Source organism: Macrobrachium rosenbergii, chromosome 37, assembly GCF_040412425.1.
Source record: "Macrobrachium rosenbergii isolate ZJJX-2024 chromosome 37, ASM4041242v1, whole genome shotgun sequence".
Classification (NCBI taxonomy): Eukaryota; Metazoa; Arthropoda; class Malacostraca; order Decapoda; family Palaemonidae; genus Macrobrachium; species Macrobrachium rosenbergii.
Genome location: NC_089777.1, coordinates 29,688,271 through 29,706,045, shown reverse-complemented (window position 1 = coordinate 29,706,045; position 17,775 = coordinate 29,688,271). Strand labels below are relative to the sequence as shown.

The 17,775-nt window shown below is 36.0% G+C and overlaps 1 protein-coding gene across 3 annotated transcripts in view; it reads right to left on the bottom strand.

Annotated features, from left to right (window-relative positions):
* LOC136825441 (sodium/mannose cotransporter SLC5A10-like) overlaps nt 1-17,775 on the bottom strand; it is a 405,606-nt gene that overhangs the window by 109,896 nt on the left and 277,935 nt on the right. For all 3 annotated transcript variants that reach the window (XM_067081888.1, XM_067081886.1, XM_067081887.1), the window contains one exon: nt 2,779-2,850. In XM_067081888.1, the coding sequence (XP_066937989.1) occupies nt 2,779-2,850 (72 nt within the window). The remainder of the gene's footprint in view (nt 1-2,778; nt 2,851-17,775) is intronic.

Sequence of the window (17,775 nt, the reverse complement as noted above, 5' to 3'; positions counted from 1 at the left end):
CTCTTGAACATTTCCTCGGTGAGTTTCTGATTATAGTTTTCTTATTTTGTTCTCGTGAATATCTAAAGGTGACATGGTTTTAAAGGAAACATCCGACATGAATTTTTGCCTCTGTAAGCAAACGTCGGAAATCAACACAATTCCAAAAATCTTCAATGGCAGAAAAATTATCTGCCGAGTAGAATCAACTCTAACAAAAATGCAAAAAACGTAGCACCTGCAGTTTCTTAAGAAAATGTAAATAAATCTTTAAGTATATTCCCCCGTTATCTACACGCAAAACTTTAGACATGAAGACACCTCACTCGGTATTCACAAGATTTATATTCCTGAAAATCGTCTATAATTTGTCTCTCGTTACTTTATCATTAAAATAGACCTGTTAATTCCATATAACATCACGGTTTTTCCAAACCAGTATCATTGCTTTAGACAACAACGGCTTTCTGAAGTAAACTAATTTACTGTGGTCTCTCATTTTCATGGTATCAGAGCTCGTCTAAATGAAACAATCCAACGTATTTCCCCCACGAATGCTCCCGCCATTTCATACTGGATCTTACTGACATGTATTTAGATGAGTGTTTATCCCTCGTATACCCACTGTCAAGCAGTAACAAAAACCAAAATCAAACACCTGGCCACTATATACTGTCAAAAAGTCCCAAGTGGTGATTTAGCAGGACCAAGCTTGGGATAGTTCCACCAAACGCATGCGCACCTTCGGATAACTGGAGACCACGTGCTCCCCCCATGAAAAAATAATGACAAAATAATAATATTGAAGATTTAGATAATAATAACATAAATGAAATATAAAAATGAGGAAAATAATAAATCTATTATAGAAATAATATATATATATATATATATATATGTGTGTGTGTGTGTATATTATGAAAATTGGCCCCCCCCCCCATGAAATTTTTCTGGATCCGCTGGTGCCGAAGACTCCAGGTGCAATGAAACCTAGGGATGAACATTTTTTTATGCTAGATCCGACATACCGCTTATCCAAATCATCATCATCATAACAATTTTGAATGTTCTACACCTTCTGAAACAATGGGAAAAAAAATCTGGAATTTACGCATATTTTGCCCTGTATAATTCACTGTTATATCACGAATCTCGATAAATTTTCAGATTTCACTGTTTTTGTATTTCACATAAAGATGAAATCTAGGTCATTCAGGGCTTCGAGGTACTGAAAACAACGTTTTCAAAGTCATACCATTGTTACATTTCAACAGCTTCCTTTGAAAGGTATTGTGGATTTATTTTTTAATTATTACAAAACGCAGCACAGGTTTTAGGGCCTGGTACATATAAAATGAATACAAAACGAAATAAAAACGAAAAGACCTCCTGAAACCATAAAAAAAACTCCAGACAGTATGACCCTTTTTGGAATTTCATAGAGGAAGTACTGTAGAACTTCTCAGTTCCAGAGGTCCTTTATTCCCCACACCGTTGGACTATGGAACAGTCTCCCTGAGGATGTCGTGTAATTGCAAGCGAAGATGCAATGCATTACTACCCTAATACTGTTCTCCTCGCATTTTAATGCATTTTTATCTTTTTATTAATTTATTTTTCGTTTTTATCAAGCAAAACCTCTTCTTTCTGTGTTTGCCTGTACCTCCTCTTACTTCTTCCTCACGGAAACCATATTCTTTTTGGTAGAGCTGCGGACTTTCGATCGGAGTGGCCCCCTGATGAAGAGTTAGAGGAATTTATTTCTTGTTCCATATGAATAGGGTTTATCTTCACAATAAGCTGTAATAATAACCAAATAATAATAATACCACTACTACTACTGTTAATCAGCTACTACTACTAACTACTACTTTGAAACTTGAATTTCAATTACTACTGAATAGGGTTTATCTTCTAAATAATAATAATAATAATAATAATAATAATAATAATAATAATATACGCTGTAAAGTAATTTGTCTCTCCCTTATTCTCTTGGATACGGTGACATTTACTGAACTGCCAGGTAAATTTCGACTTTCTCTACTCAGCGTTTCAGTTAAGCAGACTTTTAAATAACTCTGATGGTAGCTAAACAACTCCAATGCGCACGAAATATTCATGAACAAACAAACAACATATATATATATGCATGCTTAAAAATCACAAGTGTTCATGTAAATTAATCATCAGCTGAGGCCATAGGAAATGTTGAGAGAGAGAGAGAGAGAGAGAGAGAGAGAGAGAGAGAGAGAGAGAGAGAGAGAGAGAGAGAGATGCACATACCATGGCATGGAAGAATTTCTTCAGTGAAAAGAAAATGGAATTACAATTACTTCTTCGACAGCTCCACATTTGGAGAGAAATGAAGGTTGTTCACCTTTGTGTAACTGCTCAACAACATAGTCTATGTGGAAAGAAGAAAGAAGAAGAAGAAGAAGAAGAAGAAGAAGGGACTAACGAACTACGGACCTCAGTGGAAACGGCTTCTATGGAAGCGCGTGCCAAATTCCGTCGATCCCCCAGAACCAGCATGGGTGCTGCGAAGCTTCAAGGTCAAACGTCTGCCTGTTCGGGCAGCAAATTTGGAGCGCCTAACCGGCTTGGGACATCTCGAGAGAAACTCACTTTTATTCGAGACACCGTTCGCCATTTAAAGTGAGGCCCATGTTCTTTAATCACTAAAAATCGCCCGTCTCTAGGAGAGACAAGCAGTTAAACCTGTACTTAACAGTTAAGATATGATTGTGATAAGTCGCCAACATATGGGAAACTAAATAAAAACTGTCGAATACTTACCGGTAGCCACCACATGAACCTTCCAGCCAGGAAGTAGCCAGTTACGGTACCCCGGTTGGGCCGGCACATGGACTGCAAAGAAAAAGAAAGGAAAGGTTTGTTACGTAATTTCGACAACAGGAAAATACAAAGACTTTCGAGATGAAAATTTAATATTACAGACGGCATACTTGACACCAGTCGCTTTTATGAACCAGTGAAAGATAAAAAATACACTGAAATTTAAACACTGAAATTTAAATAATATCTCTTTCATCTAATATATATATATATATATATATATATACATATGTATACATTTATATATTATATATTTACATTTATTATATATATACAATATATATATACACTATATTTTGTTACCTCTCTTTCGAGTTGCAAAAACTAATACAAACGTTTATTCTTCTGATCCATTGGAAACTCTTTCAGGTTCAACCGTTCCCTTGAAAGTTACAAGGATATCCAGTTTTCCATACGAAAAAAAAAAAAACTAGTCCAACTTTCTCTCTGCCTGCGCAAGTGTATGCATGCTTATGCTTTGTATTTTGTGTATAACTTTCTTTATCTCTCTGCTTGCTTCTGTGTGTGTGTGTGTGTGTGTTGAATAATGTCCATAAAAGCTTCAGAAAGTTTACCATAAAAACTTTGGTTAATCTGAGACTGAAAGCCGTCTGGGAACCAAGCCCCTATCAATTTAGACCCAGAATACGATATTCACGTATCGGTGAACAGAGGCATTTTATATGCATAAGCTATATCCGTAACAGTGAGTGGGCAAGGCAAAAAAAAAAAAAAAAAAAAAAAAAAATACAATACGACGTTCCTGCATACTAACAGCATTCCATTTCAATACATTTTTCATTTTATCCATCCAACACTTTGACGCAGTAGGAAAAGGTACTGGAAAGAAAGGGCGTAAATATGCAGGAATTGGGAGTGCATGCAAGCCTGCATAGGATTACAAAGTGCCTAAAATTCTGGAAGTATTTTGAACATTGGATTTATCCGCGACTACAGGTAAGGTAAGTATGCCGTGCACTTTACAGCTGTCGTTGGTAAAAGGCATACTGTGTATATGTATATGTATGCGTGTGTATATATATATATATATAAATTATATATATATATATATATATATATATATATATATATATATATATATATATATATATATATATATATATATATATATATATATATATATATATAATATATACACACAATGACTGTCTCCAACTTCACGTGATTTGAAGAACCTCTATAAAATTCTGTCATGTCTCATTCTGTGTTTTATTTCAAGTCGTTCAGCCCAGCACCTTTCTAATGGTTCTTATCCAGTTAAGTCTAGTTCTTCTCTTCCAGTGCCCACAGAAACCGAGCTAACACTATCACCTGCTATTCTCCCTCCAGCGGTTGTGCAAAGGACATGTCCAACCCATTTCCCATCTCCATTATCTCATCTACAGGTGGAACTTCCGTTATTTCTTTTAAGAAATACTTTCTAATACAATCTTACCAATTGACTCCTAATATTTTTCTTACAGCTTTATTCTCAAATCGACAAAAGCTTGCAGATATCACTGTCCCTAGGTACTGGAAAATGAGCAAAATTAATCCTTTCTCCTTCTAATGTAATTTGGACCTCTAATTTCACCCAATCTCTAAATATACGATGCATTCTATCGAGCAGGTTTTGTAAATCTGATGGGGTTCAGTTGGTTAAAAACCATTCGTTTCAGTGTCCTTTGTTTGTTAAGTTTCTACCGTTACTCTGAAATAAACTCCCTCCCACCCCAGGCCACTTTTTCTCTTATAAACTGCAAAGGAAAAGGAGCAAAGGTGAAACAAAATTACCTTGCAGCACCCCACTACTTAATCACAATTCACTTGACAGGCCCCATCCATTCAAATATATTTGTTCAGCTGTTGCCTTTTTTAAAACTTCCTAGTACATCTCTGATGCTTTTTTTATTATTTGCTCTCCCCTGAATATTGAGCATTAGTACATTAATTTATATATATATATATATATATATATATATATATATATATATATATATATATATATATATATATATATATATATATATATACATGTATATATACACACGTGTATCATAAGTGTGTATCTGAGAACATACATGACACCTGTCTACAAAAAAAAATAAATAAATAAAAATACACATTTTCGACCCACACCAGACAACGCAGGATAAATGGCGGTCGATACCCTAATTCTTACAATAAACAGAGGACCTTAATCTCTGGCGTCCTTAAGGCTCTTACTTTTGACCTCCTCCATTTACTTTTCTCTTGACCTTATCTCCGAGGACTCTTGAGAGCACTTGAATTTTACATGATCAGTTTCAGACTCTTAAGCCACCTCACAGTACCCTCCCCCGTCTCTCTCTCTCTCTCTCTCTCTCTCTCTCTCTCTCTCTCTCTCTCTCTCGTTTCCAAATAAAAATTCCATGTACCCTACACTTAGGTACTGGGTTTCTTCATATACTATTTTGGCTCTTACTATCCTAAAGCTACTGGCTTCTGAACTAGCAGGGTATCTTCTTGAAGACGCCCATACACAATATTGAAATGTCATTTTCGCGAATCCCAGCAGCTTTCATTTGGTTCTTCGGAGTTTTCAGAGCCACTTAATGCCTAAAACACAATACGCATTATACGTCACTCCTTTGCAACGTACGAAATAATTTTGTGTGTGTGTGTGTGTGTGTGTGTGTGTGTGTGTGTGTGTGTGTGTGTGTGTGTGTGAGAGAGAGAGAGAGAGAGAGAGAGAGAGAGAGAGAGAGAGAGAGAGACAGACAGACAGACTTCCCAACAAGCTTAACACTATTCAGATGTGACAATCACTAAAAACATTTTTTTAAATAACTTAAATCTAGCTATGTCTTGAAATCCTGAGAGAGAGAGAGAGAGAGAGAGAGAGAGAGAGAGAGAGAGAGAGAGAGAGAGAGAGAGAGAGAGAGAGAGACTAGAGACTTCCCGGCACATTTAACACTATTCAGACCTGACAATCACTAAAAACATTTTTCAAATAACTTAAATCTAGCTATGTCTTGAAATACTGCAGCATCAAACTCCAAATATTTTCACCGACCTCTCCCTCCAGAAAAATCATTGAAAAAGCCGTTAATGCTTTCAAAACAAGACCCAGGTAACAAAGTAATGACGTTAAAAACCCAAGCAAAACTGGAGGAAAAAAAAAAACAGGAATGATGGATGAGAAACCACCTGCTCATCCATCAGTGTCACTCAATTCTCATTTTTCCCCTTCTGAAAAAAAAAAAACCCAGCAAGTTCGCTTTATCTTTATTCAAAACAAACAATTTCTTTTCTTAAGCCGAACATTTTCTTTATTCAAAATGAATAGAATTTCCTTTCTTAATCAAATGAAGACACTATCTTATCTATCTTATCCCTGATCATAATAAAAAGCTTTCAGAAGTCTTTTGCTTACTCCTGACTCATGAGTACTTCACTCAATATATATAAATATATATATATATATATATATATATATATATATATATATATATATATATATATATATGTGTGTGTGTGTGTGTGTGTGTGTGTGTGTGTGTGTGTGTGTGTGTGTGTGTATGTATGTATGTATATATATATATATATATATATATATATATATATATATATATATATATATATATATATATATATATATATATATATATATATATATATATATATATATATATATATATATATTTATTTATATATATAAATTATATATTTAGCCCAGGCCAAAGGAAAAATAAAAGGAGTACCAAGCGCTTTCGTGTGATTTCAACACATTTTCGAAGTAGAAAAAAAGAAAAAATATATATATATATATATATATATATATATATATATATATATATATATATATACTTTTATAACATCACCGTGATTCATATACAAGCATTAAGCTACAAACGTCCTTAAATATCCAATTCGCTCTACCTCGGAAATAATATCTTTTCATATGTATGTCTCATTAGTAGGTCGACAGCGGCACTGAACTATCACTGACAGAGGTTCTCTTAACGTTTGCATCAAGTCCTTAAGCAGATCTTATATGGTGGAGATGGCAGAAAATACAAAAAGGACCGCCATCAAGTTCCAGTTTCACAAGGCCTACCAAGGTCATGACTATGTCTAAATAAACCTACCCCACTAGAAGGCGAGGATATCGCTGTTATATGTCAATCAAGGCCACTGATCACTTTCACCTTTCTTGAGTGCATATTCCGCTTTCTTAATTATTATAAGATGAGCCCTATTCATATGGAGCAAGCCCACCAAAGGGGCCACTGACTTGAGATTCAAGCTTCCAAAGAATGCGGTGCTCATTTGGAGGCAAGAGAAGGTACAGGGAAATACAGAAAGTAAGTATATCTTAGTTTAACCAGACCACTGAGCTGGTTAACAGCTCTCCTAGGGCTGGCCCGAAGGATTAGACTTATTTTTACGTGGCTAAGAACCTATTGGTTACCTAGCAACGGGACCTACAGCTTATTGTGGAATCCGAACCACATTATGACGAGAAATGAATTTCTATCACCAGAAATAAATTCCTCTAATACAGAAAGAAGAGATCTCTTATTAAAAAGAAAAAATAAATTAGTAAATTGATAAATATATAAAAATGTATTAAAATGCAAGGAGAGTGGCATTAGGGTAGTAATGCATTGCATCTTTGTTTGAACTTTTTAAGTACAGCGATGGGTATAATGGCCTCTTATCTTCTCTGTTTTTAATAATCTTGGATCCCTCTTCCATTCAAAGCCTCAAGGTCAAAAAGGAAATTACCTAAATAAGAACAGAATTGAATATAGAATTTAGGCCAAAGGTAAAGCGTTCGGACCTATGAGGTCATTTAGCGCTGAAACGGAAATTGGCCGTACAAAGGTTTGAAAGGTGTAACAGGAGGAAAACCTCGCAGTTGCACTATCATTTTCTGTGGCTTTGATTATACGCTGTAAAGAAAACTCGATAGCGCCGAAGAAATTTCAGCGCATTTTTTACTTTTTTTTCTCGGCTTTGATACTATGAATCAACTATTAGGAGAGGAGGAAAGAAAGATGGAAGAAGGACAATACGAACGGAGGTAGAGCACAAGAAATGTAAGGGGTTGCAGCTGAGGGCCGAAGGGACACTGCAAAGAACCTTGAGTCATGCCTACAGTGCACCGCACGAGGTGCACTTAGTAGGTGGAATTCGAGGTCACGTCGATTTGTGGGCTTAGGTTAGTATTAGCTCACTGACTTCTAAGATAGCATCGCCTTTTTCATGGCATGGATTTATAATATTATGTTAGTTTTGATAAAACATACTGTTTATCTTTCCCACGTTTAATCATCAAGGCTAGTCTATGTCTTTCCCCGTTTATACTATTTTTTTTTTCTTTCTGCGCATTTTTATTCAGAGCACGAATCTTGGTATCAACGTGGTTTTTCAAACTGCCAAAATCCAGTCATGAAAACTAGACTTTGATAAATGCTGTCATCACCTTGGAAAGGCGTTGCACTCTGCAACGCAACTTGAAACTGTTCAAAATTCCAGCACAGAAAGAGAGTTTGTTCTTAATTTGGAAGAAAACCTTCTATTCAAGAACTATATACTCCTACTCACACCTTCCAAGCATTCATTCCTAATCTGACCTGAAAACTCGCTGTTTGATGTATTAGTGAGAATGTGTGTGTTCTTCAAATACTGAGTTTCGGTTACGTTTCATAAGCGTACCATCATCACGAGGCCATAACGTGAGTTACGGTTTCTCAAATACATGGGTCATTTGGCGCGAGACATTGGTCATCTTTAATCGAAACAAGGCACTTAGTGTATCCACGTGCAACTCAACACTTCTTGCAAGCATTGATACACTTGTCAGGAGATATAATGCCAGTTACAAGCTGATTATGCAATGGATTATTTGTTTACGTAGAAATTGTCTAACTGTTCAAACTCCACGTGTGCTGTTTACCTCATTTTATCTCAAGGGGGTATCAGAGAATCTCCCATGCGTAAGCACCTGCGGCACTTATCGTACATCAAAAAACACTTATCCGATATCTCACGAAAAACTTTTTAAGCGGCAGCTGACTTTGTTTTTATCTGATTCAACAGAGTCACATCTCTTAAGGATGAAGACCTGAAGTCACACAATTTTATTCCTTTGTGGTCAAATGTATCACAGGTACGGAAGTGGCCTTGGTTATTATGCAAAGCACTAAACTTTTTTTTTTTTACATTTAGACAGAAACTCGAGAGATAATTTTACTGGGTGTGAGTCATGGTAGAATGTTCTCGAGTGCACGACCTGCGGGCGCTTGCCACGGAGAGAGAGAGAGAGAGAGAGAGAGAGAGAGAGAGAGAGAGAGAGAGAGAGAGAGAGAGAGTTTTGACTACCTTATCGGTTAACACTATAATATGCTGCGAGTACAATCCAATATATGCAGCCCAAAATGATTGCGAGGTACTACTTTGTTATGCATTTAATATGGAATATTTTTACTGAAAGCTTTGTATAAAAGCTTTGTATATTGAACGGATAACAGTTTAATAATGTAATACAGCAGTATTTTCGAATAAGTCTCACATCCTGGATTAGATCTTAAGCCGGCTAAACTTATTCTCGGGATCAATGAAGTCACAATCATTCAATATTATTTTCTGCTCAACTCCATTTTCCCTCTACATTACACTCGTGTCCCTTTACAAACACTTGAGTATTATTTATAGAAGGGTCATAATGACTATATCCTCCAATAATTCACCAGAGATATTGCACTGCAATACTGCCCATTGTAAAGTAGATATACTACTTTCAAATTAAATATCACGAGTCGCTAAGTATAATTTTTTTATAACAATGTGAATGGTCTTACATTTCCTTAAAATGAACAATTAGCTATAAATTTAAGACATAAACGTTCTAACAACCATTTTTTGCGGAATAAAGTATTTTGACGCACCTCGTATCTCTATATTGGTCGAACAATCTTATTTACATTCTTCCACACACGCACAAACTCCCTGTCCCAGTACACATGAGAAAGTTTACAAAGCATATGAAACAGGAAGGAAGTCTGGAAGGAAGAGGAAACCTTACAAAAATTAACATTTCATGGCAAGTTGTGTTGCAAGCAGATACAAGAGACGTGAAAACTGCCTTTACAAAGTAAGATTAGCAACGCAAAAACCTGTAAATCTTTGTCTATTTATACAAAGTACCATTTCTTTCATCACCGAAATACATTTCGCAAAACTATATTAGTTTTTCTTTTAACTACAGCAGACCGAGTAATTTTTTTGATTATGTTGCATCTTCGCAATACCTTTATCGCGCAAATGAAAAAAAATATTCAAAGGCACAACATTAAATTATAATCAACTGTACTCAGCCTTGGCCACCTCGACATCATGCGACAATCACTGCAAGGAAAGAAGATGCCTACAAAACACTGCAAAAAATGCGGTATTAACAGAGTAACAAATCGGCAAATCAGAATCGAAGTATTGCTCAACAGTTTAAATGGTTTTATTGTTAAGCTTATCGACTCCTGTCAAACTCAAGTGCTTCTAGAACGTTCTGGCATCGATGGACTGGTCAAGACTCCACACACACACAAATCTCAATATGAAAATGGGTGTCACCCGATGGTTTGCGAGTGGAGAGGGCCTGAGCTCACTTTATTGGAAGGAACTGTCAGTCAACGGCACGAAGCGGTATTGAAAGATCAATTCAAAACAGCATCTGTAAATACCGCGAAACTTATCACTGAACGAAATTCAGTGCTAATGAAAAAAGATGAGATTGCCTGGGATTGATATAAACGACTAGACTTGCATGAGGATTTTTATTCTAGAGCCAAATAAATACCTATTTGCGACATGAATCAATTATCTTCCAATATTTATCTGAAATGTCACTAAAACGGTTCTGTAACATATAAGTGCAATACATTTCTATCATGTATTAATCATCTACGTATTCTTCACCTCTACATCTTTTCCCGCTTCTATGAAAGGTCGATAGTTCTGACAGCTTTCCAACGTATGATGGCAAAATTCAGTGGAAAAATATGAAGGACTGCTTAACAGCTTTAGGGCGTGTTTTCTATGGGGGCATGCTACTGTACAACCACTACTGACTAGGATTATTTCAAACGGATGCATGATTTATTGTAAAATGAATGAGTCAGACATTGAGTAGCCATATAACCAAGCTACCTCTAAAGGAACCTAACTCTGAAATCTTTTATGTTCAAAAACTTTCACGTCCGTTGGGGGTTTCAGAATATGTCTACCAACTGAAAAAATGAATCCAAAGGCATTTTTTTTTTTTCAGAACATCAAGTTATAACCCCTTGTCACCCCTTCAAAAGCCATACTTCCATTAAAGAGTCCGTGTTTCATCCACATAATTTTAGATATAGTAGGATCTCCATGTTTCTGCAACCAATTTGACTCTACACAAATAAGAAAAAATTTATAAAATAAATGTATAAATTCTCCTATCAGTATTTATCACTTGCGTGTAAATCCCAGCAAAATGCAATAATGATGATGGTTTATACAATTTAGGTTGATGGCCAAGCGCTGGAACCTCTGAGGTCATTCAGCGCTGAAAGGAAAATTGAGAGTAAAGGAGGTTTGAAAGGCGTAACAAGAGGAAAACCTTGCAGTTACACCATAAAACAATTGTTAGGAGAGGGTGGAAAGTAAGATGGAAAAAGAATATGAAAGGAGGTCCAGTAAAAAGAATGAAAGGGGTTGCAGCTAGGGGCCGAAGGGACGCTGCAAAGAACCTTAAGTAATGCCTACAGTGCACCGCGCGTGAGGTGCACTGACGGCACTAACACCCCTATGGGACTAACGAAATGTGAAAGAAATAAAGAACAGAATTCTGCACTTGCCGTTCAAAGCAACAAAACAATTCTCTTTATGTCGGAGTCGAGACATTCTTCATTCCAAAAGTTTCTTGACCGCGCGAGTTTCCCCAATGACCTCCTCCCAAGGCCGTGGCTGTTACCTTGCCAGCACACTTTGTACAAAAAGGACCAGCGGTACTTCGTAAGGTTTTTATCGTTTGCCGATTGTCCTAGTGGTGTCGTGACTAAGCGATCTAAAGAAGTTTTTCTTATGTACGGAACGCCAATGGAATGTTCACGCATGCAAGTACAAGTTCATATTACCCCAAGGGGATACGATGACATTTTTCTCGAGTGATCCATGGATAGCCTAAACGAGCAAACGTACATAATACCTGACATAAACAAAAAGCATGTATATATAATTATTCTATGTTATGTATTTTAGTTGTCCCTAAACATAATCTGAAATTTTATAGTTACTTCATTTGAACAAGGATTACAATATCTACCATCACGCGCCGAGACAAATGATACTAAAAACGAAAGCTTTTTCAACCGGACAACGGTTTCTTTCTGAATTACAAGCAGAGAGAGAGAGAGAGAGAGAGAGAGAGAGAGAGAGAGAGAGAGAGAGAGAGAGAACCTATGTCGCACTCCCTTAGTTAATACTGATCTGTGTTATCAACTGGCGTAACAATAACAAAACGTCCTTACAGGTTAAGCAACCATCTCTCAATATCAGGTCACGTCCATGAAAGCTCTTTCCGAATAATGAAAGCTAACTGGATGGATACAGTGAAATGTTACCTGGCAGTTAGTCGACTGTGCTGGGTGACAACTGGGAGAAAGGGTATATGGACTGGCACCCTTATCCCAAGTGACTTGCTGGAAATCGGAAAGCTAAAACCTTTGATAAGTGATTCTCATCTCAACCTGTGGAATATATCCCCATGACTTGAATTATGTTGCCATTTAGCTCGTAGCAAAAACAGTCATAGCCTGAGTAACGACACTACTCATACACATAAATAGATAAATAAATAAGTAAGAAATGTCAATAAAAACTCCCGTTTATAATGCTCCACAAACATCAATGGCCGGTAGACAGTCTTACCCCAATTTATCAAAATCCGGCTGAGAGAGAGAGAGAGAGAGAGAGAGAGAGAGAGAGAGAGAGAGAGAGAGAGAGAGAGAGAGAGAGAGAGAGAGATGAAAATAATAATGTATAAAGAGAAGAGAGAAAAGAAAAGTATAAGAGCGAATGCAATGGAAAAAGGTTGGCTATTACAGGAAATTTCAACTGTGGATACGCGCATGAACGCGCGTCCGTTAATTGATAAGATACATTCGGAGCGGTAGAGCAGAATTTGATGAAACTTGGGGGTTGAATCCATTACGCACCTTTCTCAGGACAGAAGTTAGGGAATACATCGACTCTGATTTAACATATCATCATGGCAACAAGCTATCAACTCGGATCACTGACAGGGGCAAAATACGAGGTCTCGATAATTTCCGTTCGTCTGTTCTCGAGACATCCAGCAACCACGCACACATACTGGTACACAAAAATATGGAATATATACACATACAGGTACACAAACATATGGAACATAACTTATTTCCATTCTCGTTGGCGATAATTGTCTGGTTCGGCATTATAACTCATATCACTCAACGACTGGTGGCCAGTAATTCAATTTCAAACTTTAATTTTCAAACGTTCTGACAACTGAGTTAACGATTTTCTCTCCCATCCGTCATCACTCACAAAGAACTCACGCAAAAATACGTGAACCTCCAAACCGTAACGTGAACACACCTTTAACATAACCCCATCCCTGACCTCGAGTACATCGAAATGGTATAGTGGGGGGGAGGAGGAAAAAAAAAAAAAGACATGTGGGGGAGAAGAGAGCGATAGAGCGAGAGGGAGAGAGAAACCCTTCGCTATTTATAGAAAGAAAACGGGAACGGAAAATTCGAAGAGAACGATCGAGAAGAAACCCGATCTTTAATATTTTCCTTTTGCAATAAACTTTTCCTTTTAAAGATCAGATATTTTAAAAAGGTAAGGTTTTCATACCTTGGTATCCAATGTACTTGAGTAAAAATCAAAATACGATCTCAGCACATGTATGAGAAATATAAACTATAAATAAGAATGCAAGGCTTATCAGGTGGGCTCCTGACGACTCCAAGTTTTCAATCTCTTTCACACGCATCTTGAAAACGACACATCTACAGGATGGCAGTCGAAATCTAACAATCAATCACACTTTAAGTATACATTACGAGATACGATAATCAATACACTCCCAAGTTCCAGTTTTCTGTTAACCCTAACAGAAGCAAAATAAATTGGGTCACCATTCCCCAGATTAGGCCTAAATATAAGGTCAGCAAAATGTCATGGCGTTACTAACAGTACGAAATAAGAGTTAAAATGTCGTCTTACATACGGTTACGCCATTGAAACCTGACCTTTTTAAGGCAATGTCTTTGTTCATTGTACTATTGTCATGGCCACCTCTGAATGCATTCAAAGTAGATGAATAACAGAGAGCATATTCATTTATGTTCGTATAACTATAACTGACAATATAAAAACATTATATATATATATATATATATATATATATATATATATATATAAACATTATATATATATATATATATATATTATATATATATATATATATATAATATAATATATATAATATATATACTGTTAAGAATGTTCCACAATTTATTCTGAATTTTCAGCAATGAAAAGCTGATTAATACTGGATTCATTTAACCTTGGTAATACTGTGCCTATGATATATATATATATATATATATATATATATATATATATATATATATATATATATATATATATATATATATATATATATATATATATATATATATATATATATATATATATATATATATAATAATTATATGATTATAATCTCTTTAGCACGTGATTCATTTATCACACATTACCATTGGTAGTAATGTTTGATATATATCAGTATATATATATATATATATATATATATATATATATATATATATATATATATATATATATATATATACTATATATATATATACACATACATTCATCTATAACGCATGTACACCGTTTAAGTACGGATCTATACCGTTCATTTATAAAATTACATAACTGTTAGATAATCGGCAGTGCATGTCTAGATTAGTGGTATTAGAACTTGGAAGATTATCCCTCCCTGACTATGACGTGTCCTCAAAGGTATTCCCAAATACCCATCGCAAGGAATGCTCCACATTCTCAAAGCAGCACCTCTCATGCAACTCTGTGGCAACGAAAGGAGACTCTCAAGGGTAAGTGAATATCCGGGTAAATGGGGAAATGGCGCTGCTCTAACGTACGAACCTTCTAGACTAGAGCGACTTCAGCGTCACGCCAGCAGTTTCAGAGACCGAGGGGCTGCGATAGGCGTTTTAGACGAAAGGGGTGTGAGCTTTTCTGAAGCGATCTTAATCTAAAATTGGCTGTAAGCGCTTACATACAGTTTATGTCTCAAAACAAAAATAAAAGAACATAAGATAATATTAAACCTGGCGTTACACCACACAGAGATTCAGCATAGTGTCTACGTGACTACTTTACCAATATAGAAGGTTCCCGAAAGTCAAAACGTCTGGGAATTTGTACGAAAACGCCGACTGTCACCATTTGTCGCTTGACAACTGCAGGCGCAAGCTTATTCCTGATAACTTAAAGCAAAGGTCACCGGCTGAAGTGTTTTGAATTTGAATTACGTTAGCCAAGTGAGATGTTGATGTAAATAAAAAAGAAGCACATTACAGAAGGCTTTTTTTCTTTTGATTTATTAACATAAAGAAAGATCTGAATTGTCCCTTTATAGTCCAGTGTAGTCTTGAGGTTTACAATGTTACAATACATACAACAGTTGTCAACTGTACTAATGATTTTGGAGTGTGATTGTTCGAGGGGCAATACATGACTACAGAAGCAACACTATGTTGCTTGTCTTATAGTTTGAGCATGAAACCATCTGTGCAGGCCATAAGCCGAGCCTAAGTCTATTCTCGTAGCTTCGCAAACCTTTTACGAATGATGAAACTTCGTTTTATCTGCTGCTTCAAATTTTTATGCGATAATTAAAATCTTTATGCGATAATAACTCTCTGTCTGTCTGTCTCTTACAATAGAGTTCAGAGGCCTGTGGAAAGTTTCCAACAATCATTTTTTTAGGGTCACCCATACAAATATTAAGCAGACTCAAAGCTGATACTTTACTGATCGAGAGAAGTGAAGACTAACTAAATTATTCTTATATTCTATATGTGATGAAATACTTGGGATTTCTGATACTGGAAAAAAGGACACGTTTTATAATTATCACACTAAGTGTTTTTCCTCCGGTTGCCGTATTTTTGAAAATTAGCGTCCTCATCTTTGCTCACCCAAAAAGGCGACCCCTTATAGAAACGGCACTAATCTGAAAAAGAAGAAGAAGGAGAAGAAGAAGTGTCCTCATTGATTATGAAGAAGAAGAAGTGTCCTCATTGATTATGACCCTCCTTTCTTTAATCGCAGCAGACGTCCGGCAAAATTAATGATCAAATCATGAGATATGGAAACCAAAATCCTTCATCCTGTTATAAAAAATCAAAAACAAAATACAAATGGAAAAAATTATCCATGCCATGAAAAGCTACAGGAGATAAAAATGAAAAAGTCAGTAACGAAAAAGTAGATAACTGTCGATGTTCATCTGATGTGAATGTGAAACTTGGCAAATGCCTAATTTGGAGATTAAATTGCCCAAAACTCTAACTGGCTATTCTAATATTAAATAAACGACAACTTTCATCCCATGAAAACTGGCCACAATACAAGCAATTACCTCTTGTGCATGTCTCGATTTGTTAAAAGACTCACTACTTTGAATTTCTTAACTAAAAGAACACTGAGATGAGCCTGAATGAAGATATCAATGAGAGAGAGAGAGACAGCGCCTGTTTAGGCCTATGTTCAGTAGGCTAATGATGGTAGACTTACAGATACCGAGCAAAATAAGAATGATAATTAATCTATCACAAGAGAGCGCTCAGGAAGGTTCCGTAATTTATAAAAAATGCCTTGCTGTTAAAAAATAACCCGAATGTGCTGCCATATGTACTATTTAGACCTCGTGTAAAGATTGTCTTAATTTCCTTAAAATATATTGCAGAATTTCCAGGCCAAATTTCTGTACGTGCTTGAAATACAAATCTAATATCTTGAGTGAGGTTTATCTTCTGTTACCAAAATGAAAACTATGACAGCTGCAACTTCCGGCCTATCTATTATAATCTGAGGTCAGTCTTGCTGGTGACTGCATAGTTAGGCCGACTGTCAGTAAGCACTTTATTATTATTATTATTATTATCATTTTACCGCCTGCAAAACGCACGAAATATGAGCCAAGATCAAACTTCAACTCTTGTGGTCACTCACTCTCCAGGAGAATTCAGCTGCTAAAACAGTCATATTCAGTCAACACATCCCACATCAATTTGTAATGTGACCACCTAAAACCAGCCCTCTTCTCTCCCCGCCCAAAACCAGGACTTCCATCAAGTAACTGAATGAATAAAAATACCTGGAATAATTAAATCTACTTTCACATTCTTCTCTTGTCATGAAACTTGACAAGAATACTGAATGGAATCACTTGGAGGAGCATATACTTACATATTAGATTATGTAAATTCTGTGTATCATTTCCACAATAAAATATTAAAAGTTATTTTCTTGTAAGTGTAAAACGCTACCTATTAAAGTTTTTTTTATTTATTTCCTTAGATTTCAGAGAGGACAATGTCCATCCTGCTTCAGAAATTTTAAACTTCACATCTTATACCTGATCACGGACGGGACATTCATAATGATTACACCACATCCCAGCATCGTATTACTTATCCACTGGCATGTCCGGACATGCGGTAATCTACAATTTTATAATAATGAAAAGATACACAAACTAGCATACCTTTCCAAGTTAAGCTAAGCCAGCACATAAAATATTTCCAACACCTTTAACTTTTAAACTAC